The sequence below is a fragment of the Dendrobates tinctorius genome, unplaced genomic scaffold (genome assembly GCF_039654945.1).
Source record: "Dendrobates tinctorius isolate UK_male_01 unplaced genomic scaffold, ASM3965494v1 ptg000308l, whole genome shotgun sequence".
NCBI lineage: Eukaryota > Metazoa > Chordata > Amphibia > Anura > Dendrobatidae > Dendrobates > Dendrobates tinctorius.
In genome coordinates, this window is record NW_027361975.1 from 1,864,469 (window position 1) to 1,887,669 (window position 23,201).

Below are 23,201 nucleotides of genomic sequence, written 5' to 3' on the forward strand. Positions count from 1 at the left end.
CTATGGGGGCGTGTGAATCACGAGGTGCTGGCAAGATATGAGAATCAGGGTGAGAAAGATCCTATTGGCAAACACAAGTATAACATAATGTCACATATGCGGCGCATGCGCTCTGCTCTCCTGCCGTGCAAATGTCCTCTGTTCGGCGGCCCCGGAATGCAAGCGAGCTGCGTTGTCATGGAGACGGCGCACTCGGCTCCCATGGCCATGTCACAGAGGGCTGGAGACATTTGTGCCGTTGATGACAGCATGAAATTGAAAGGGTTTTCTTCTTTGACTATAAAAGGGCAAAATAAATGTTGCCAAATAAGACAAGGTGATTTTCTGGATTTGTATTCTCTTTTTGACTCTCATAGTTGTTGACTACCTATGATGTCAATTACAGGCCTCTCTCATCTTTTTAAGTGGGAGCACTTGAACAATTGATGGCTGACTAAATACTTTTTTTCCATGCAGTACAGGCGATGATCAGATCACCTGTATTTAGCAGAATTGCTGACTTGCTATGAGGAGACCTCTGTTTGTCATGCCAACCTATTGGTGACCCGCGATCACGTCATGGGGGTCACTGATGGGCGGATTTTCAGCGCGATTGCCGGAATTGCATGTTAAATGCTGCTGTCAGAGTTTGACAGCGCCATTTAATGGGTTAATAGCTGTGGGTGGATCGCGATTGCACCCGCGGCTGTTCCGGGCACATGTCAGCTGTTCAAAACAGCTGACATGTACTGGGAAATATGTGGGCTTACTGTCGGAGCCCACATCAAAGGGGGGGCACGACATTTGCTGTACTAGTACGGCGCATGTCGTGAAGGGGTTAAAGTGACACATAACGCCTCTATACACAGCTGATGAGAACGGATTGATAATAGGTGATGTCACCGCTTCTCCTGCTCTTCCATTCTCAGTGACCTATGATGTGCTCATTAGATGATTCAATATAGAAGATGGGGTCAGAGTCTGTTCATAACTGCCAATGTACATGTGAATTGCCTGAAACACCAGGAAGTATGAGTCTTAAAAGGTCCCAGTGGAAAAGTGCAAGATTTCCAGTTTTAACTTTGTAATTAATGGAATTTAAAAAAACAAATCTGCCCCCCCCCCCAAAAAAAAGGCCTGATTTGAACAATGAGTTCTCCGATGACACATTTTCTTTTAAGTTTATATTAGTGAATACCATTAGATCAGTGTATTGTGGATCACTTATAGAGGTGTAGTAGTCGATCAGCAGTAGTGCTAGCATGTCATGCCATATTATACTCTGCATGTGTAAATGTGGGAACATATCCCCACTCTGGGGTGCAGTTGCCATTGACTATCATGAGATAACACCTATTCTTTCAAGGCCTTAGTGTGGATTTTTTGACATATTAGGGTATATTCAGACATGGCACATTTGTTGTAGCCATTTCTGCGACTGATAGATCTGTACCTCTCTGAATGGGGTTGTTACAGTATTAAGCACAAGGACAGTATAAACGTCCTGCAACAAATCTATGTGTGAATATATCCTAATAAAGAATGCTCTCTGTTATGCTACAGGCTCAAAGAGGAAAAAACAGGAATAAATAAATAGAGGAGGTTCAATTTGAAGAAGACTAACGTGGAAGAATCACGAAAAAATGTTGATATAACGTTTAATGAAATACTGTTAAAAGGGATAAACACACAAAGACAATAACAAACATCATACTAAAAAGTGCATACTATGTTCACCCTATGGGTAGTCCCTGCAATGAACACCTGCCTACCTGCAGAGGTTGGCACCCTATAAGAAACTGTACGAGAATGGCACCGCCACCCGTCATCGGCTGGCCCTATCTGGCCTGAAGTGCCCTATAGATACAGTAAATAATGGCTAATATACACTCATACCATCAGGGTTGGATAGACAGTACTGTATTAGGACAGCTGGAGAAAAAAAGGGGATGATAAATGGGAAAGCAGGTGTTTTGAAAGTCAATGGGAAGGTGACCCGCCATGCATTGTTATGATAGTATATATTTTTTTTATATACTGTATATATACAGTAAAGAATGTGATAAGTGCCCCCTCTGAACTGTACCTGAGTTGAAATCCCACCTGCACAGCGGAGGTTGTCACCCGACTTGTCAGCGGATATGGCACCCCCACTCCACAAAGACTGACCCTGGGAGAGCCTGATTAACACCAATTCTAGGGGCCCATTATGATGAGTGGAAGCAGAAAGTGGCTAGATGCAAGCAACATCTCAATCCCTACAGTGGTGCAGTGTGGGTCAAACCCAGTCTTTTTAAGAAAAAATGTCTGTACAGCATATATGATAACATAGAAACAGCCAGAGGGAGTCCTTATCAATCAGATGTCATGTGACTTCTCATTTCACCACACAGCTTATCAGGAGGTAAGATAAGTTGATGGGCTGCACGGTGGCTCAGTGGTTAGCACTGCAGCACTGGGGTCCTGGGTTCAAATCCCACCAAGGACAACATCTGCAAGGAGTTTGTATGTTCTCCCCGTTTTTGCGTGGGTTTCCTCCAGTTTCCTCCCACATTCCAAAGACATACTGATAGGGAATGCAGATTGTGAGCCCCATCGGGAACAATGCCAATAATAGCGCTGTGGAATTAATGGCGCTATATAAATGAGTAAAATAAATACATGGTGCCAGAGCATACTCCATTTATATACACATGGTATGGACTTATGCTCCCTCCCCCAACAGGGTATACCATTTAAAAAGTCAGAGGTAAACGTGAGAGTAAGGCTGGAGTCACACACAACGTATAAAAAAATCGGTCTGTTTTTCACGGACCAGAATCGCACAAATGTTTCATGAACAGTGATCCGTATGTCTTCCGATTGGGATGCAATTTTCTCGCATCTAAGAATCCGTGTGACATCCGTATGGAATGCTTATGACGAGATTTTCTCGCCGGCTTGCAAAATGGACATATAATGGAGCCCAATGACAGGTTAAAGCACAAGCAAAAGAATAGATATAGACACATAGAATACATATACAGTGGGGCAAAAAAGTATTTAGTCAGTCAGCAATAGTGCAAGTTCCACCACTTAAAAAGATGAGAGGCGTCTGTAATTTACATCATAGGTAGACCTCAACTATGGGAGACAAACTGATAAAAAAAAATCCAGAAAATCACATTGTCTGTTTTTTTTTTCATTTTATTTGCATATTATGGTGGAAAATAAGTATTTGGTCAGAAACAAAATTTCATCTCAATACTTTGTGGTATATCCTTTGTTGGCAATGACAGAGGTCAAACGTTTTCTGTAAGTCTTCACAAGGTTGCCACACACTGTTGTTGGTATGTTGGCCCATTCCTCCATGCAGATCTCCTCTAGAGCAGTGATGTTTTTGACTTTTCGCTTGGCAACACGGACTTTCAACTCCCTCCAAAGGTTTTCTATAGGGTTGAGATCTGGAGACTGGCTAGGCCACTCCAGGACCTTGAAATGCTTCTTACGAAGCCACTCCTTCGTTGCCCTGGCGGTGTGCTTTGGATCATTGTCATGTTGAAAGACCCAGCCACATTTCATCATCAATGCCCTTGCTGATGGAAGGAGGTTTGCACTCAAAATCTCACGATACATGGCCCCATTCATTCTTTCATGTACCCGGATCAGTCGTCCTGGCCCCTTTGCAGAGAAACAGCCCCAAAGCATGATGTTTCCACCACCATGCTTTACAGTAGGTATGGTGTTTGATGGATGCAACTCAGTATTCTTTTTCCTCCAAACACGACAAGTTGTGTTTCTACCAAACAGTTCCAGTATGGTTTCATCAGACCATAGGACATTCTCCCAAAACTCCTCTGGATCATCCAAATGCTCTCTAGCAAACTTCAGACGGGCCCGGACATGTACAGGCTTAAGCAGTGGGACACGTCTGGCACTGCAGGATCTGAGTCCATGGTGGCGTAGTGTGTTACTTATGGTAGGCCTTGTTACATTGGTCCCAGCTCTCTGCAGTTCATTCACTAGGCCCCCCCGCGTGGTTCTGGGATTTTTGCTCACCGTTCTTGTGATCATTCTGACCCCACGGGGTGGGATTTTGCGTGGAGCACCAGATTGAGGGAGATTATCAGTGGTCTTGTATGTCTTCCATTTTCTAATTATTGCTCCCACAGTTGATTTCTTCACTCCAAGCTGGTTGGCTATTGCAGATTCAGTCTTCCCAGCCTGGTGCAGGGCTACAATTTTGTTTCTGGTGTCCTTTGACAGCTCTTTGGTCTTCACCATAGTGGAGTTTGGAGTCAGACTGTTTGAGGGTGTGCACAGGTGTCTTTTTATACTGATAACAAGTTTAAACAGGTGCCATTACTACAGGTAATGAGTGGAGGAAAGAGGAGACTCTTAAGAAGTTACAGGTCTGTGAGAGCCAGAAATCTTGATTGCTTGTTTCTGACCACTAAATACTTTTTTGCCCCACTGTATATATATATATATGTCATTATGACACATATATATTTATATTTCATAGAGTTCTACATAGCATAATAGCCGCTAAATCAATTGCTGGCTTCTGTAAAATTATTACAAAACCCGGCATGAAATGACACATGGTTTACATACAGTAAACCAATTCATTTAATTTTTTATATGTCTTTGACTAATAATTAAATTAGGGTGTGTGTAAAATTTTGGACATGTAGGTGTTAAATTAACAGGTAACTTCATTGAAAATGCGTCGGCTCCCACGGTAATTTCTCCACCAGAGAGGGAAAGCCAGTGAGTGAAGGCAGATATTAATAGCCTAGAGAGGGACCATTGTTTTTGCCCCCCCCTCGGTTAAAAAAATCTGCCCCCAGCCACCCCAGAAAGATCGCATCTATAAAATGCGCCTTTTCCGGCACTTAGCCTCTCTATTCCCATTGCCCTGTAGTGATGGCTAATGGGTTAATAATAATGGGTTAATGTCACCTTGCTATTGAAAGGTGACACTAAGCCTAGTTAATAATGGAGAGGTGTCAATAAGACACCTCTCCATTATTAATCCTAGAATAGTAAAGGGTTAAAAAAACACGCACAGACATTAATTAAAAATTCTTTTAATGAAATAATGACACCAAGTTTTTGACCAAATTTATTCATCTGCTAATCCAAAAAAAGCCATGGTTCTGTAAAAAAAGAATAAAAAAACAATATACATTTTTCTCCGCCGTTCAATCAGGTCCCCGCTGCAATCCATCACAAGGGGTTAACTAGTTTACAACCGAGACTGGTGCTAATGCGACCGGCCCTGATGTAAACCACTGCAGAATGAATTATGTCTGCGCAGGCGCCCCGGCTGACTGGAGATGAACTAATAAGTGTGGGAAAGTTTCTGAAATTTTTCCCACGCTTATCAGTTCACCTCAGGTCAGCCAGGGGACTACGTGCAGCCTCAGTGACGTCAGCGGTAGTAGTTATCTATTCTTTTTATCTGTATATTCTTTCTATCTATTCTTTCTATCTATTATTTATTTTTATTCTTTCTGTCTATTCTTTCTATCCCTTCTATTCTTTCTATCTATAGATCTATATATTCTATCTATCGATTCTTTCTTTATCTATTCTTTCTATCTATTCTTTCTATCTATATTCTTTCTGTCTATCAATTCTTTCTATCTACTCTTTCTATCTATTGTGAGGCAACGACCGGAGTCATATGTGAGGGTCGCTATGTGTCCCCCAGAATGCACTCAGAAGCGTATTAGATACGCTGGAATGCCCTGTCGTCACAGCAGTGTGCCTGTGACTCACAGGGCAGAATAAAAGTGAGTTTGAGCCTGGTCAAGTTATTTGGACCAAGGAGTTTATTCAGGAAAACCCGGTATGGGCTTTTATTTTTGAAACGGACTGCAGGAAGGTAGTGGGGTCTGGTTCGTTTCCTCCAGCCCAGGTCTTATAAGTGGCCTATGGCCACAGATTGGAGAGAGGAAAAAAAAAACCCTGCAGAAAGGGTTTTGGGTGAGTCAGTTCTGACTTGCACAGAGACAGAGCAGTGGTCTGCAGAGCTCCCTGGGTGAGGCAACACAGGGCCAAGCTGAGCCAAGGTCTGGCACCCCTTTCATACCCAGGCAACGCGGTCACTCACGGCAACTGGCCACGGACTGTTTTGCTGCTTCCCGGCTGCGATCCGGAAGATACAGCATGCTGTGCACTGAGTGAGTTTTGTTGGACATTAAAAACCTTTTTGTTTTTGAACTTGCTTGGGTCAATGCCTCATAACTGCACAGCGTGGACACCGCTGCTTTACATATGGTTGGAGAATGCGGGCAGTGTGAATTGAGGCATACCCAAAGCGTGCTGCATGTCGTATATTAGGCCTTCAATGCTGCAGCTTAAGTCGACTGATAAGATGGAGGAAATACTGAGACAGTTGGCCTCCTCGCAAATGCGACAGCAGAAGCTGCAAGAGGAACAGCAGCAAACCAACAATTTAATTCAGCAGATTGCGGCTCTGCAAGAGGCAGGATCCCCAGCCACCACATGCCGATCGGAAGCCCGGGACAAGGTCCCTTCAGCGCTGAGGAAAATGGCACCTGAGGACAACATGGAGGCTCTTCTCATCATTTTTGAACGCACTGCGGAGCGGGAAAACTTGCCAGTGGCTCAGTTGGCTGAGGTGATCTCCAACTTCTTGACGGGAGATGCACAAAAGGCCTACCTGGACCTCAGTCGGGATGATGCCCTGGACTATGAGAAGCTGAAACGTGAGATCCTTGCTCGACTGAGGGTTAATACATATGTGTGGGCCCAACAGGTATTCCAGTGGTCTTTTTCTGAGACTCGCCCGGCTCGGTCTAAAGCTTACGACTTACTGCAACTAGTAAAAAAATGGCTACAGCCTGAGACTTTATCCCCGATCCAGATGGTAGAGAGGGTGGTGGTTGAGCGGCTGGTGAGGGCCATGCCAGCCGCCATACAGCGTTGGGTGGGGCAAGGGGACCCGGGCACTCTGGACCAGGTGGTAGGACTGGTTGAGAGGTATACAGCCACTCAAGACTTTATATGGGACACTGCCCTACTTTGGCTGTCGCGTAAGGCCCCATCAGCTCAGGAGCCTGGGAAAAGTCCACAACCCTCCACTAAGGGCAATACGGATCGTGCCCGAACTGAGGGGATATCTCGGAAGGAAAGTGTCAACCGCCCCGTGGCCCCAAGGTTCCCTCGTGTCCCAGTTCTTAAGTGTTGGCGATGCCAAGAGCCTGAACATGTGGTTGCTAACCGCCCCCTAACAACCGAACCCATGGACTGCAGGTATACCCGCCGGGTATCTATGTATGCCCAGCCAGTCTGCACTGCCTCTACAAACCCTGCTGGTACTGAACGTCATCTGTGTCAGGTACTCATTAATGGGTACCAGACGGACGCTCTCTTGGACTCGGGGAGTTTGGTAACTATGGTGCACGGGTCCCTGGTTGCTGGGGACAGTCCTGATGGGCATAAGGTGGGGGTGGTGTGCATACATGGGGACCACCGAGAGTACCCGACCGTGGAGGTCACGTTCTCCACCCCGTGTGGGGAAGTAAAATGTGGTAGGAGTAGTAAAGACTCTTCCATATGGGACTATATTGGGAAGAGACTTGCCCCTGTTCTGGTCCCTGTGGGAGACCAGAGTTAACCCTCTCAGGGACAATGGTATTCCATGCGCTGAACCTGAAGAAGCCGAATCAGGTATACCTGCCATAGGGGTTGCCAACCTAGGGACAGGATATAACCCTGATAGGTTTCCCATAGAGGTATTGGCAGGAGAGGTCGAGGAGACCCCACCGATCCCTGAACTAGAGTTGTCCTCTGGTAAGTTCGGGACAGCTCAGCTCCAGGATCCCACTTGGGCACGGGAAAGAGTAATTGAGATAAATAGGGTGGCTCAGCAACCGGGTGCGGAGATGGAGTTCCCATGGATGGTAATCAACCAGGAGCTACTGTACAGGGTGGATAAAATCAGGGGTGAGGTGGTAGAACAGCTGGTAGTGCCCCAGCCCTACCGCCGGGTGGTGCTCGACATTGCTCACTCATATGCTGGGAGGGCATTTGGGAGCCAAAGTCTCAGGAGCGCATACTGCAGTGGTTCTTCTGGCCAGGTGTGTATGCTGTGGTCCAAAGGTATTGTGAGACGTGTCCGGAGTGCCAACTGACCTCACCCACCACGATCTACTGGAGCCCATTGGTGTCTCTGCTCATTATAGAGGTACCTTTTGAGCGGATTGCGATGGATCTGGTAGGACCAGTAGTAAAATCCGCCCAGGGTCACCAACACATATTGGTAGTCATAGACTACGCCACCCGGTATCCAGAGGCGATACCACTCCGCCACACCTCAGCTAAATTAATAGCCAGGGAACTGTTTGCCATGTTTTGTCGCCTTGGGCTACTCAAGGAGATCTTGACAGATTAGAGAACCTCTTTTATGTCTAAGGTGACCAAGGAGCTGTGCAATTTGCTCCAAATTAAACAGCTACGTACATCGGTGTATCATCCACAAACCGACGGATTGGTGGAGAGGTTTAATAAGACCCTCAAAGCCATGCTAAAAAAAGTGGTCACCAAGGATGGAAGGGATTAGGGCAGTAACATGTCCCATCTCATGTTCGCCATCCGCGAGGTATCGCAGGCGTCCACGGGGCTCTCCCCATTTGAGCTACTGTATGGCAGGCACCCAAGGGGACTGCTGGATGTAGCCAAAGAGACGTGGGAACAGGAGCCCACTCCCCATAAGAGTGTCATCGAGTATGTGGCAAAAATGCAGGATCGGATTGCGGTCGTGCGGCCCATAGTAAAGGAGCATCTGTTGGATGCGCAGGCCGCTCAGAGCCATATCTATAATAAAAGGGCCACGGTCAGGACCTTTAAAGAAGGGGACAGGGTGTTGGTATTAGTACCCACCCCAGGGAGTAAACTCATGGCCAAGTGGCAAGGGCATTATTAGATACGGGGGAAAGTGGGGGAAGTGAACTATAAAGTTTACCAACCCAGAAAAAGGAAACCCGAGCAGCTGTACCATGTAAACCTGCTAAAGGCCTGGAAGGACCGGGAATGTTTGGTCACAGAGGCAACTCCGGTCGTACCAACAGAGGGCCCTCTGGCACTGGTCAAGGACACAGCCGGGGGACAGGTTAAAATAAATGACTCGCTCACCAAACAGCAGCGGCGGGAGGCTTGGGCCTTCATGCAGAGGAATACGGACGTATTCTCAGAGCTGCCAGGTCGGACCTGGGTGATACAACATGACATTATCACTGAGCCCCAGGTAAGGGTGCGTATGAAACCCTACCGAGTACCAGAAGCCCGAAGGTAAGCCATCGCAGCCGAGGTGAAGCAAATGCTCCAGTTGGGAGCCATTGAAGAGTCCCGGAGTGAGTGGGCTAGCTCCATTGTGCTAATACCAAAATCGGACGGGTCGTTACGCTTCTCTAATGACTTCAGTAAGTTAAATGAGGTGTCAAAATTTGACCTCTACCCAATGCCTCAGGTGGACGAGCTAATTGAAAGACTGGGAAAGGCCCAGTACTTCACCAAGCTCGACCTCACTAAAGGGTACTGGCAGGTTCCCCTGACAGAATTGGCTAAAGAGAAGACCTCATTTATCACGCCAGAGGGTCTGTTTCACTATGTTTTCTTACCCTTTGGGTTACATGGGACTCTGGCCACATTCCAGAGGCTGATGGACATAGTATTAGAACCTCATCGGAAATACACATCGGCCTATTTAGATGACATAGCCATCTTTAGTACCAACTGGGAGACCCACCTGTCCCAGGTACAAGCCGTGTTAGACTCGCTCCGAGTCGCAGGGTTAACAGTAAACCCAAAGAAATGTACGATAGGGCTCACGGAAGCTCGGTACTTGGGTTACGTGATCGGTCGCGGGGTGATCGTACCCCAAGTAAACAAGATTGAGGCCATCCAAAACTGGCCCAAGCCCTTAAGTACTAAGCAGACGAGGGCAATCCTTGGCATCATTGGTTACTACCGCCGGTTTATACCCAATTTTGCGGGGGAATCAGCACCCCTAACGGACCTATTAAAAAGAAAAAGGACAGTGATGGTCCGATGGAATCCTCAGGCGGAAAAAGCATTCGAGTCCCTCAATCGGTGTTGTGTGGACAGCCGGTCCTCATCAGCCCCGACTTCAAAAAGACCTTTATTGTACAAACCGATGCCTCGGAGGTAGGTCTAGGAGCGGTGCTGTCGCAAGGGGTGAAAGGGGATGAGCATCCAGTCACCTACTTGAGCAGGAAACTGACCCTGGCAGAGAAAAATTATAGCGTAGTGGAGGAGTGCTTGGCGATTAAATGGGCCTTGGAGTCCCTGCACTATTATTTGCTTGGGCGTCAGTTTCGGTTGGTAATGGACCATTCCCCCTCGTCTAGATGAGAAACGCAAAAGAGAGTAATGCCGGAGTCATCAGATGGTTCCTGTCCCTAAAAAACTTCAGTTTCTCAGTGGACCCACAGAGGCCCCCTGTATGGTGACAAATGTTCAACCCCACAAGCTTGAACAGAGGGGGGTATGTGAGGGTCGCTATGTGTCCCCCAGAATGCGCTCAGAAGCGCATTAGATCCGCTGGAGTGCCCTGTCGTCGCAGCAGTGTGCCTGTGACTCACAGGGTAGAAAAGTGAGTTTGAGCCTGGTCAAGTTATTTGGACCAAGGAGTTTATTCAGGAAAACCCGGTATGGGCTTTTATTTTTTAAACGGACTGCAGGAAGGTAGTAGGGTCCGGTCCGTTTCCTCCAGCCCAGGTCTTATAAGTGGCCTATGGCCACAGATCAGAGAGAGGAAAAAAAGACCCTGCAGAAAGGGTTTTGGGTGAGTCAGTTCTGATTTGCACAGAGACAGAGCAGTGGTCTGCAGAGCTCCCTGGGTGAGGCAACACAGGGCCAAGCTGAGCCAAGGTCTGGCACCCCATTCTTACCCAGGCAACGCGGTCGCTCACGGCAACTGGCCACGGACTGTTTTGCTGCTTCCCGGCTGCGATCCGGAAGATACAGCGTGCTGTGCACTGAGTTTTGTTGGACATTAAAAACCTTTCTGTTTTGAAATTGCTGGGTCACTGCCTCATAACTGCACAGCGTGGACACCACTGCTTTAGGCCGGTTTCACATTCGCGCTTTTGAGCGCAGCGACGGCCTGCGCACGGCCGCCACTAAGCCCCACCCCCTGCCCCGCCGCCACCAGTATCTCCGCCTCCGGGTGCATGACGTTGCATGCGTCATGCGTCCCCTATCTTCATCACAGAGGGCGCAGGCCGTGCGCAGTCTGTACACAGTCTGCGTTTGGCGGCGCATGCGTCCTTTTGACGGTGCGCCGAGCACAACCAAAATGCAACAGGTTGCGTTTGGCGCTGCTCGGCGCACCGTCAAAAGGACTCATGCGCCGCCAAATGCAGACTGTGTGCAGACTGCGCACGGCCTGCGCCCTCTGTGATGAAGATAGGGGACGCATGACGCAAGCAACGTCATGCGCCCGGAGGCGGAGATACTGGTGGGGGCGGGGCTTCGGGGGGGCTTAGCGGTGGCCGTGCGCAGGCCGCCGCTGCGCTCAAAAGCGCGAATGTGAAACCGGCCTTACACTATCTATTCTATTTATGTCTATCTATTGATCTATCTATCCTTTCTATCTATCTATAGATCTATTTATTCTTTCTGTCTATTCTTTTGACAGATTTGATGGATCCTTCAAAAAATGGAAGAAACTGATGAAAAACATGATGGATCCATTTGTCGACGGATTCAGCAGTCAGATCCTTCGAAAAAACGGATCCTTCGCATGTTTTTCACAATCTGCGACAGATCCGTCTCACCTACGGATTGTGACTGACCCCAAAAAACTGCTGTGTGAGAGAGGCCGTACTGTAATGTAACCTAGTGCACCCACAGACCATGCAGGGCAGCCCACCACCGCACACTGCCTGCAGAGCAATATACCCTAGTGTAGCCAGAGTTCCCAACACACCCTTCAGAGCAGTGCACTGAGTGAGCCATACTGAACACTGCCCTGTGTGCGCTCACCCCCCTATACAGGGGCCACCTGAAACAGCTCTAGCCTGCAGAAATCTGGGAAAACAAGCACTTCCGCAATCCCTAGCATGGCTCCTCCCACACAAGTCTGGTCACATGGCCATGACGTCATCCCAGGTCCTTTAGCCACTAGGAGTTCGCCCGTGCAGGAAGAGGTCAGTGAGCTGCTGGCTCTGCTGCAGGTGCAGCCAGGCGCCGTGTCCTCCAGGTGACTGCAGTGTGGGAGCACAGGGCCGCCGCCTGCAGCCGCTCTCCAGCATTCTCTGGGCCCTGCTAGTGCTGGACATGCCGACAGGCCTGTGTCATACAGCTTATGTCTGTCTGCTCTTAAAGGGGTTGTCCACTGTTATGGGGCATTTTTCTTATCTTTGAGGCTATGTGCACACGTAGCAGAAAATTTCTGCTGAAAAACCTGACTCCCCAGAAACTGTGCGTTTTTTTCCGCGTGGTTTTTGTGCAAAAAATGCGCAGTTTTTATGCGTGTTTTTTTCCACGCATTTTTAAGATGCATAGCAATAGCCAGAAACGCGGAAAAATCCGTGAAATTAATGCGCATGCTGCGTTTTTTACCGCAAAGCGTTTTTTTCGCGGTAAAAAACGCATCAGTATGCACAAAAAGTGCAAAATACATAGAAATGAATGGGAAGCTTATTTTTAGCGGTTTTATCAGAAAATTCGCTAAAAAAACGCTGTGTGTGAACACAGCCTAAATGTATGCATTTGTGGCTCAACATAATTCTTGTAATTGAGTTTTATTTTAAAAAAAAAGTCACCATTCACCTTCTATGGCCTCACTATTGTCTAATGCAGGCTGCAGAATGGGTTAACTGCGAATCTGTCAGTGAGCTCATGTTGACAGGCCAATGGGAGAGATGGTAACTTTTTTCTGAGCTCCTCTTGGCTGATTTAGGCTAGTTTCACACTAGAGTATTTTACATGCAGCGCACGGCGCCGCTAAGCCCCGCCCCCTGCCCGCCCCATCCGGTCATCTATTGCACACGGCTGCATGCGATCTGCGCACCTTATCTTTAGCATAGGGTGCGCAGACCGTGCGCTAGTAGGATTTTTGTGTGCGCTGCGCTCTTTTGAAGGTGCACCGAGCGCGCCAAAATGCAACATGGTGTGTTTGGCGCACAGCGGCACGCCTTCAAAAGTGCACAGCGCACGAAGAAATCCTAGCGCACGGTCAGTGCACCCTATGCTAAAGATAGGGTGCGCAGATCACATGCAGCCGTGTGCGATAGTAGATGACCGGACGGGGCGGGCAGGGGGCGGGGCTTAGCGGCGCCGTGCACTGCATGTAAAATACGCTAGTGTGAAACTAGCCTTAGACAGCATCAAAGTTGAACGTGCAGGTAAACAGCCTGTGAAGGGCAAACTGCAACATGTTTAATAAAACTGAATAGCAAAATAATTTTTAGCCCCAAATGCTTGTATTTAAGTAAAAAAAACATAAAAATGGTTCTCAGTGACTTCTCCCATCAAGTAAATATGCACTGGGGGGGAGCCACACTGGGGTGGGGGAATCTCCGCACTGGTAGGATTTGTCTTTGCTAGCTGTTTCCAGCAGTCATCATATGACTACAGCTATGCGACTTGCAAAATTGCCGTCACGCGTCTCCTCCTTTTTTTCCCGTGTTAGGCTGTGTGCACACAGCGTTTTTTTAGTGTTTTTTTTTTGGCGGATTTGCCAATAAATCCGCTAAAAATAAGCTTCCCATTCATTTCTATGCATTTTACACTTTTTGTGCATATTGATGCGGTTTTTTACCGTGAAAAAAACGCAGCATGCTCATTAATTTCGCAGATTTTTCTGCATTTTTGGCCATTTCTATGGGTCTGGAACTGCGCGGAAAAAAACGCAGAAAAAAACACGCGGTTTCTGGGGGAAGGGAGTCCGGTTTTTAAGCAGAAATTTTCTGCTACGTGTGCACATAGCCTTATATGATGACTGCTCAAACCCACTGTCAGAGAAAAGTCTGAGGCCGGGGTCACACATGCGAGAAACTCGCATGAGTCACGCATCTCAATACCCGGCACTGCTGCCGGCACTCAGGACCGGAGTGTGCAGCTGAATGTAATTCTATGCAGCCACACACTCCGATCCCGAGTGCTGGCGGCAGTGCCGGATATTGAGGTGTGAGACTCATGCGAGTTTCTCGCATGTGTGACCCCGGCCTAACAGTGTGTTCAGTACACACCTTGTAACGAGCTGGCTGCACTGCTTCTCAGTAGTTTTCTCCTGGGGTGGAAAAGCCCTATAATGAAATCTATGTTTACCAGTGTTTGTGGCTAAAGGTCTATTTAACCTTGACCGTAGCTGATCCCATATTTGGCATTTCAAGGGGAATCTCAAATTCTGTAATCATGTTTTGAGCAGTGATGGCAGGTAAATTCCATTTCTTTACTGCAGTCGAAGATCGTCTAGATTCCTCATGGCGAGAGTTCTGCTCGAGAACATAACGTGACTGATCAAGGAAGAATGGATGGGAAAGGCAGCAGGTTGAATGAAAAGATACTAGAATTGACCCTGGAGATCATCCATCTGTTGACTGGAGAGGTAATGGATTCTGCAATGTCACATGTCAAATCCCTGTATTAACACCATGGTGATGGAGCCAGTTCTGGGTTCCCTGACCGAGCCTCATAGTTTAGATGATAACTTGCTGATCGGTGGGGGTCAACCATAGATCCCATGAAAGGGAATCTCCAATGCTCTGTCTGAATGGAGCCGTGCCCAGAAATGTGCCCCACCACTCCATTCATTCCGTATAAGACTGCCATAGATAGCTGAGCACATAGCAGTCCCATAGGCAATGAAAGGATTTGTGGTGCTCATGTGTGGCTGCTCTTCAAGCAGATGGGACATTCCTGAGGCTTGTTCTTGGGATTGTTGCAGGTCCCAGCAGTCAGACCCCACCAAACATCTTGTTATCACCTTTCTTATAGATAGGTGATAACTTTTAATGAAACTCGGATCTGGGAAAAATGTCATGTAAATTTCATGTTTATCATTTTACGTAGGACTATGGACCTTTGAAGATGTTTGATCACCAAGTTACTCCCAGTTGCCAACAAATCTTTGAAAAATTAGACACAACTAAAAGCCCTACCATGATATCCCCATCTCTTCTCCTGTTCCATGAGCGATACAATGATAAGAAGATTCTAGAACTCACCAACAAGATCACTGAGCTGCTGACTGGAGAGGTGAGCGCTGCTGGGAATGCTGGAACCTCGCATGATAACCACGAGAGAACAATGTGCTTGAGCGATAACTGTATGATATGTGTATGTGTCTGGTTCCTAAGAAGTGAAAATGTATCCATCTGTCTCTTAGATATCTATAAGATATGATGACATCGTGGTCTATTTCTCCTTGGAGGAGTGGGAGTATTTAGAAGAACACCAGGATCTGTACAAGGACTTCATCACAGCAAATCCCCAGACTCTGACATCTCAGGGTAAGTGATGACCACACAAGTACTCTGCTAAAACATGCACAAAACCACGCATTCAGTCACTATGTCCTACAGACAGGTATGTTACCCGAAATACCCTGGAGGGATGTCCCAGTCCTCTATCTTCACAGACTTCTGCGGCAGAAAACAACAATGATACTCTGGATAATCATGTAGGTAGAAATAAAGCCAATCTCATGATTTCTCCTGACTGATATTATTCTATAACATAGGTTCCCTTTAAACAAGAAGATATATCATGTGAAAAAATGCTATTACTTGTAGATATGGGGTTAATCTGCAGATTTATAGCGTTCTAAAGCTGTGCAGCAGCTGCACTGGAAACCTGTCTGCTGGGAGGAAATGAAATATATTCGTCCAGGCAGCCTCAAGCTTTCAGTCATAGAGCTGCGGCTAGCGTGGCTTTAGGCACCAGTCAGTATGTTATAGTGAGCAATGGCTGGTGGAACCACAGCCCGGCCCTGACTGACCGCTGGCTATACAGTGCATCAGTGCTGAGCCGGATGTCACTCAGTGCAGGGGTGTGGTGACAGCCGCCGCTCACTATGTACTGAGCAGTGACTAAAGCCACACTGACTGCTTCTCTATAACTCAAAGCCCGAGGCTGCCTGGAGGAATCAAGTTCATTTCCGCCCGGTAGTTGAGCTTTCGGTGCAGCAACCGAGCAGCTTTAGAACTCTGTTAAAGGGGTTCTTCCACTAACAAAGTACATTAGATCTTGGAATAATGATAAGCTCCACAATTGGGGCGAAAACGGTATACAGATATTACAGCTGGGAATCACAGAATGTAAATGACTACTTTTGGATATTTAGGATTTTCCTATTGTTGTGAAAGCTGAGATTATAGAAGATGAGACATGTGATGATCAGCAGTGCAATCCGGAGGATACTCTAAGTGATAGAAACACAGGTGAGTAATAACCAATTGTGGAACTTACCATCATGTTTAATCATTTATTGTCTCTACTAGCATACAATCAGCCACTAATGGTACATTCACGATAATCTTTTGCAGAGGTGTTCTTGAGGCTGGTAAGTGCATGTGTAACTAATCCACTTCTCTGCCCTGTCCCTTTACCGGACTTCTTTTCTCCAGAATTCTGTCCTATAACCTTTACGCTTGTAGCATGCCTACTAGTCTGCCTTCCTCAGTTTCCTCATGTAACATTGAGTATTTCTGGCACAGTATGAGAGACCTCTGTGATCGCCGAAGCACCCATATGCTACAAGTTGATGACTTCTATAAGGCTATGTTCAGATGATCATATTTTAGTCTGATTGCTGTCTGTGGGAAAAAACTGACCTCACACGGACAGCAGAAGGACCAATATTATTCAAATGGTCAGATGACAGTTTTTACTTGGACCGAATATATGCATGAAAAAAGTAGTCTCCTGTATTTCGGATGGGACTTGCCCTTATTCATAGAATCATAGAATGGTAGAGTTGGAAGGGACCTCCTGGGCCATCTGGTCCAACCCCCTGCTCAAAGCAGGATTCGCTAAATCATCCCAATTCAAGTTTATGGATGCACAAAAAACAAAACATGTATCCCATAAGGATCTGATTTTTACAGATTACAGATACATTGCCATTATTATCATAGGAAACTGTAAAAGGTCTTGTAAAGTTTATTCACTGCTGATAAAAAACAGCTGACATACAGATAACAACACAGAAGAAAAACTAAACCTTGCAATAAAGTAAGCCAAAGCTGCTTATTTCAGCAGGCAGGACAGATTGACCATCTAATGTCTATAAGGCTGGTTTCACATTAGCAGTTTTTTGCGCAGCGCATCGTGTGTCCATGCGCATGCGTACCTATGTTTAACATGGCGTGCGCACGGTCTGGTCTTGCGTTTGCACGCATTCGCATGCGTTTTCGTGCGCCTGCGTTTTTTCAAGGTGTGCGCCTGGGTGCACAAGTCACAACCTGTTGCATTTTTGGGTCCGCCGAAAGGCGTCAAACGCGTGCTCACGCTTGCGCACGGAATGCGACAAAATAACGCATTACAGTCTTTGGGAACGCAGGTGTGCGCATAGACATGCGTTCGTCTGCGTTTTCGTGCGCATGTGTTTTTGGCGTAAAATGTGTAGACACTGATTTTAACCCCTAGAGAACGTATGTGCATAAAAAACGCAAACGCATGCAAAAACGCATGATGCGTTTTTGCATGTGTTTCTATTGCGCACGATGCGCTGCGCAAAAAAAACGTTAATGTGAAATTAGCGTCATAGAGTAAAAGGATTGGGCATAGTGAATTTCAACTTGCCTAATCTTTTTTTTTTTTATCAAAGTTGTTAGCCGCCAGAGGTGTCTTGTGTTCTTAACTGGGAGAGAAACATGGACATTGGCCAAAGGGTCAAGTGGAAAAATACATTTGATTAAATAATAAAAATGCACACAATTAATGTTTAATGTATTCTTGCTTGTATCCCACAGATGGAAACAGCAGGATCATCTCTGATGGATGCTCAGATTTACATCAGAGGTCTGAAATAGTAAAAACAGCCATTGTGGAAGATTGCCAACCTAAAAACTGTATTGTCCCAAATATACATCTTATGTCTTTTGAACAAGGAGGATATTCTTCTGCCAAGCCAGATGTTGAAGCGCACGGTTCACCCCAGGAAGTTGATAAAATATTTTCATGTTTGGATTGTGGGAAACATTTTTCTCATAAATCTTCTCTTGTCGATCACCAGAAGAGTCATACAGGAGAGAAGCCATACTCATGTGCCCAATGTGGGAAATGTTTTACACGAAGGTGGACACTTGCTGAACATAAAAAAACTCATGAAGGAGTAAAACCATTTTATTGTTCTGACTGCGGGAAATCTTTCTCAGTAAAATCTTCTCTGACTGAACATCAGAGAATACATACAGGGGAGAAGCCGTTTTCTTGTTCATACTGTGGAAAATGCTTTTCTCATAAGTCAACGCTTAATCAGCATCAGAGAATCCACACTGGGGAGAAGCCATTCTCATGTTTGGAGTGCGGGAAGTCCTTTAATCATAAATCTGCTCTTGTGGAACATCAGAGAATGCATACAGGTGTGAAACCGTTTAAGTGCCCTGTTTGTGGAAAGTGCTTTGCTTATAAATCGGGGGTTATTGAGCATCAGCGGAACCACAGCGGCAGCAAACCGTTTTCATGTTCTGAATGTGGTAAATGCTTTACATTTAAGTCAACTTTTATTAGCCATCAGAGAATCCACACTGGTGAAAAACCATTTTCATGTATAGAGTGTGGAAAACGTTTCCGCCAGAGATCAAACCTTGTTGACCATCAGCGAAGTCACACAGGGGAGAAGCCTTTCTTCTGTTCTGAGTGCGGTAAGGGTTTCTCCAAAAGGTCAAGTCTTACAGAACATCAGCGAATCCACACCGGAGAACGTCCATTTTCTTGTACTGAATGTGGAAGAACGTTTTCCCACAAATCTACTCTTTATGAGCATAAAATGAGTCATTCTGGTCTGAAGATGTTCCCTTGTTCTCAGTGCAACAAATCTTTCACCAACAAATCTGGACTCATTCGACACTGGGGAACCCACACCGACGATAAGCCATTTCCATGTTCTGAATGTGGTAAATGTTTCAAACTAAAGTCAGATCTTGCCAGGCATCAGAAAATCCATACAAATGAGAAATCTTTTCTTTGTTCAGAATGCGGGGTGGGCTTTACTGAGAAATCTGCACTTTTCCAACATCAGATATCTCATAGAATTAAGAACCCCGTGATCTGTTCAGAATGCGGAAAATGTTTTGCTGCCAGCTCAAACCTCGCTAAGCACCGTAGGGTGCACACTGGGGAAAAACCCTTTTCTTGTGCTGAATGTGGGAGATGTTTCACAAATAAGTCAAATCTTGTGACACATTACAGAATCCACACAGGCGAGAAGCCGTTTCAGTGCACTGAATGTGGGAGGCACTTCAAACAAAAAAAGAATCTCGTCAAACACCAGGAAATTCACACTAAAGTAGTTTCCTTGACAATATTGTAAGTCCCACCTCACTTGTGTTACAGTATGGAGACAAAGCAAAAGATGCTTTCTCTGGAGATAGCATATGGTGAAAAATAAATGTTTTCTTAAGATCTATTTTTTTGCTTACTCTTCACTTTTGAAAAGGTCATTAACTTAAAATCAGTGGAGTCCAATTCACTGTTGATCTGCGTCACGTGGCTAGGACTAAGATGTGATAACGGGTGCATTCATCTTCTAAAGTGCAGGGCTGGGCCTGGTAGCCAATGATGGGGTGCCAAAAGATGAACATCCCACATCTGTCATTGATTGCCCATCCTAATGATCAGAATTTTTTTTTTTTTTTAATTTCACCTCTGCGTGGTGGGGATATTAGCAATAAAATATTTGGCACTTAATGAGCTAACTTTAAAGGGATATTCCCAGCTCCAAGATCCTGTCCCAATATGTAATAGGTGTAATAATAATATTAGCAAATACTTCCAATTTCAAATGTAGCATAGTTATTCCGATTTACTGTCGCTTACCCCATGCAGGCATTGCAGTAGCTTAGGTATACATGGTTATGACCACTCATATAGTGACAGTTACCTAGCTGTTAGTCATTGTAACCATGGATATATAAGCTACTGCAATGCCCTGCACTTTGGGTAAGAGATATAGCGAATCAGAAGAACTATACTACATTTCTAATTGTAAACCCAAAAAAGAGAGATCATAAATATACTGTGTCAACTTCCAAAAAGGAGACAATATACCCAAAAAGGAGGGAAGTACCAGACCAACTAGTAAAATATAGATAGTTTATTGATAAATATATTCAAATTATTACAAGGAAACAGAAAAGTAGAGAACAAGGCAGAGTGAACACCAAGCAAAAATATATGAAGTCAAGTAAACCAGGTATATCAAGTAGCAATTTGTCAAGAGCCAGAAGTAAACACCCAATATCTCAACGAAGTGTAATACCCATGTGGGTATGGTATAAATATGGGTGAGGAAAAGTGCTGCTGGAATGTAAGTTATTACATGGGGCTGTGGTTGCATGGAGAGAAGGTCCTGGCTATATAACCGTATGAAGGCTTGTTTTTTGCGAACAAGATGCACTTTTGAATCACATAATTAATTTTACCATATAGCATACTGGAAAAGGGGAAAAAAATTTCCAAGGGTGTTGAAATTGCAAAACAAAGTGCAATTCCATAATTATTTTTGGGGTATTTTATTTACCATGTTCTCTATATGGTTATTATTATTTATTTATAAAGCACCATTGATTCCATGGTGCTGTACATGAGAAGGGATTACATCCAAATTACAGATATCAATTACAGTAAGCAAACTAACAATGGCAGACTGATACAGAGGGGAGAGAGAGGACCCTGCCCTTTCGGGCTTACATGCTACAGGATGGTTGGGAAGGAGATAGTAGGTTGGGGGGTTGCAGCAGTTCCGGTGTTGGTTGAAGTGATATCTCCAGCAGTGGTGAGGAGGTAGCGGGGTCATTGCAGACTGTAAGCTTTCTTGAAGAGGTGGGTTTTCAGGTTCCGTCTGAAGGATACGAGTGTGGTTGATAGCCGGACGTGTTGGGGCAGGGAATTCTATAGGATGGGGGCTATTCGGGAGAAGTCTTGGAGGCGGTTGGGTGAGGAGCGAATAAGTGTGGAGGAGAGAAGGAAGTCTTGGGAGGATCGGAGATTACGTGAGGGAAGGTATCGGGAGATTAGTTCAGAGATGTATGGAGGAGACGGGTTGTAGATGGCCTTGTAGGTCAGTATTAGTAATTTGAATTGGATACGCTGAGTGAATGGGAGCCAGTGAAGAAATTTACAGAGGGGAAAAGCGGAGGCGTAGCGAGGAGAGAGATGAATTAGTCGGGCGGCAGAGTTAAGGATGGACTGGAAAGGTGCAAGGGTGTTAGCAGGGAGACCACAGAAAAGGATGTTGCAATAGTCGAGGCGGGAGATGATGAGGGCATGCACAAGCATTTTAGTAGATTGAGGGTTGAGGAAGGGATGGATTCTGGAAATATTTTTGAGCTGGAGGCGACAGGAGGTGGAGAGAGCTTGGATGTGCGGTTTGAAGGACAGGGCAGAGTCAAGGGTTACTCCGAGGCAGCGGACCTCTGGTACGGGGGAAAGCGTGATGTTGTCAGTTGTTATAGATATGTTAGGTAAGGAAGATCTGTGAGATGGGAGAAAGATGATCAGTTCAGATTTGTCCACATTGAGTTTGAGGAAGCGAGAGAAGAAGGAGGATATGGCTGATAGACACTCTGGGATTCTGAACAGCAGAGAAGTGATGTCTGGGCCAGAGAGGTAGATTTGAGTGTCGTCAGCATAAAGGTGGTACTGGAATCCATGGGACTTATGGTTAAAATGATCTGGCAATGTGACTCTCCAGGTCAGTGCGAATATGCATATACCAAACGTATAGTTTCTTTTTATTTGGGCAATTAAAAAAAAGTTGGACATTTTGTTAAAATTTTTTAAAAATTTTTAATGGGGCAAACGGGTGATTTGAACTTGTTTTATTTTTCTCTTTCGCCTCATTGGGGGACACAGAGACCATGGGTGTATGCTGCTGCCACTAGGAGGCTGACACTATGCACAAAAAAAGGTTAGCTACTCCCCAGTGTACACCCCACCGACCGGCAGGAAATTCCTCAGTTTAGCTTAGTGTCAGTAGGAGGTGGACACGGGTCTTTCATTGGACCCATATCTACATCGATGTGCGTCGTTCCTTTTCAGGTTTCCGGAGGGATACAGTGTGAACAGTCACAACTGTACTCCCTCAAGAGGCTATGAGTATGGCGTGTACTGTCACCCCGTTTCCTCATAGTCCTCCGGGCAGACCGCAGACTCAGCACAGGTGATGGCCAGAAAAAACGGATGGTCCTTGCCCCCCGCCTCCCACCCACTCGCCCACCAGAGCCTGTCGGTTGGACGAGGCGCGAATATGTAAAAGATGAACAGACAGCGTGGGATGAAGAAGGTACCTTTATTGGGGCACCGGAGCAAGAAACTGCAAAATGCCTGGGAGCGGCGCCAATGTAGCGCCGCAGATGCTCGCGTGCCTCCCGACGGTCGCCGCATTCCTTTTAGGCCCGGCTGCGGTGCGGGTCTTCACCCCACCGCCGGTATTCTTGCGCGGGTTGCGTCTGGGAGCAGGGTTCTGGCGGCGTCTTTAGGGGCGGAGGCGGCTGTGCCGCAGTTCTTCCGCGCCGACCCGTGCTGACAGGCGGTCGCAGTCTCAAATTTAGTCCCCGGCTTCAGTTCGGGCCTTCGCGCCCGTCACGACCACGCCACCCGTTCATTCTCATAGGCCGGCTGCGCTCCCACCCGTGCTTAAGCCCTCCCACCGCCTCTCTAGTCTTGTGGCCGTGAAGGGGTGGGGGCGGTTTTCCTTCTGGTGCAGGCGTCTAGCTCCGCCCTTACCCCTGAAACCGCGTTTTTCTTCCTCATCAGGCTGCCGCCATCTTTACAGCCTGACAGCCGGACACAAAGCGGATGCCAGCGCTCCCTACTGGACCCCTGCCTTTTACAAGAGCCTAATACGTCTCTGTTGGGGACACCGGACCGTGAGTAGTTCTGCAACTGCAGACTGACACCCTACTCTGCCTTTCTGTCCCCCAACCTTCCGGCATTTCCGCAGGTTTCTTTTCTTCCTTCACCATGTCTAATTCTAAGCCTGAACGTGGCCGCCCGCGGGCACCCTAGTCCAG

At 46.4% G+C, this 23,201-nt stretch overlaps 1 protein-coding gene across 1 annotated transcript in view; it reads left to right on the top strand.

Moving 5' to 3' along the window:
- The window catches only part of LOC141073590 (uncharacterized), a 105,953-nt gene extending 86,359 nt beyond the window's left edge, over positions 1 to 19,594 (top strand). The window contains exons 10-18 of the mRNA XM_073560878.1: positions 6,326 to 6,814; positions 9,647 to 9,874; positions 10,099 to 10,158; positions 14,438 to 14,569; positions 15,034 to 15,219; positions 15,350 to 15,473; positions 15,546 to 15,643; positions 16,307 to 16,403; positions 17,937 to 19,594. Of these exons, the coding sequence (XP_073416979.1) occupies positions 6,326 to 6,814; positions 9,647 to 9,874; positions 10,099 to 10,158; positions 14,438 to 14,569; positions 15,034 to 15,219; positions 15,350 to 15,473; positions 15,546 to 15,643; positions 16,307 to 16,403; positions 17,937 to 19,498 (2,976 nt within the window). The 3' untranslated portion in view covers positions 19,499 to 19,594. The remainder of the gene's footprint in view (positions 1 to 6,325; positions 6,815 to 9,646; positions 9,875 to 10,098; positions 10,159 to 14,437; positions 14,570 to 15,033; positions 15,220 to 15,349; positions 15,474 to 15,545; positions 15,644 to 16,306; positions 16,404 to 17,936) is intronic.
- The last annotated feature ends 3,607 nt before the right edge of the window (positions 19,595 to 23,201 follow it).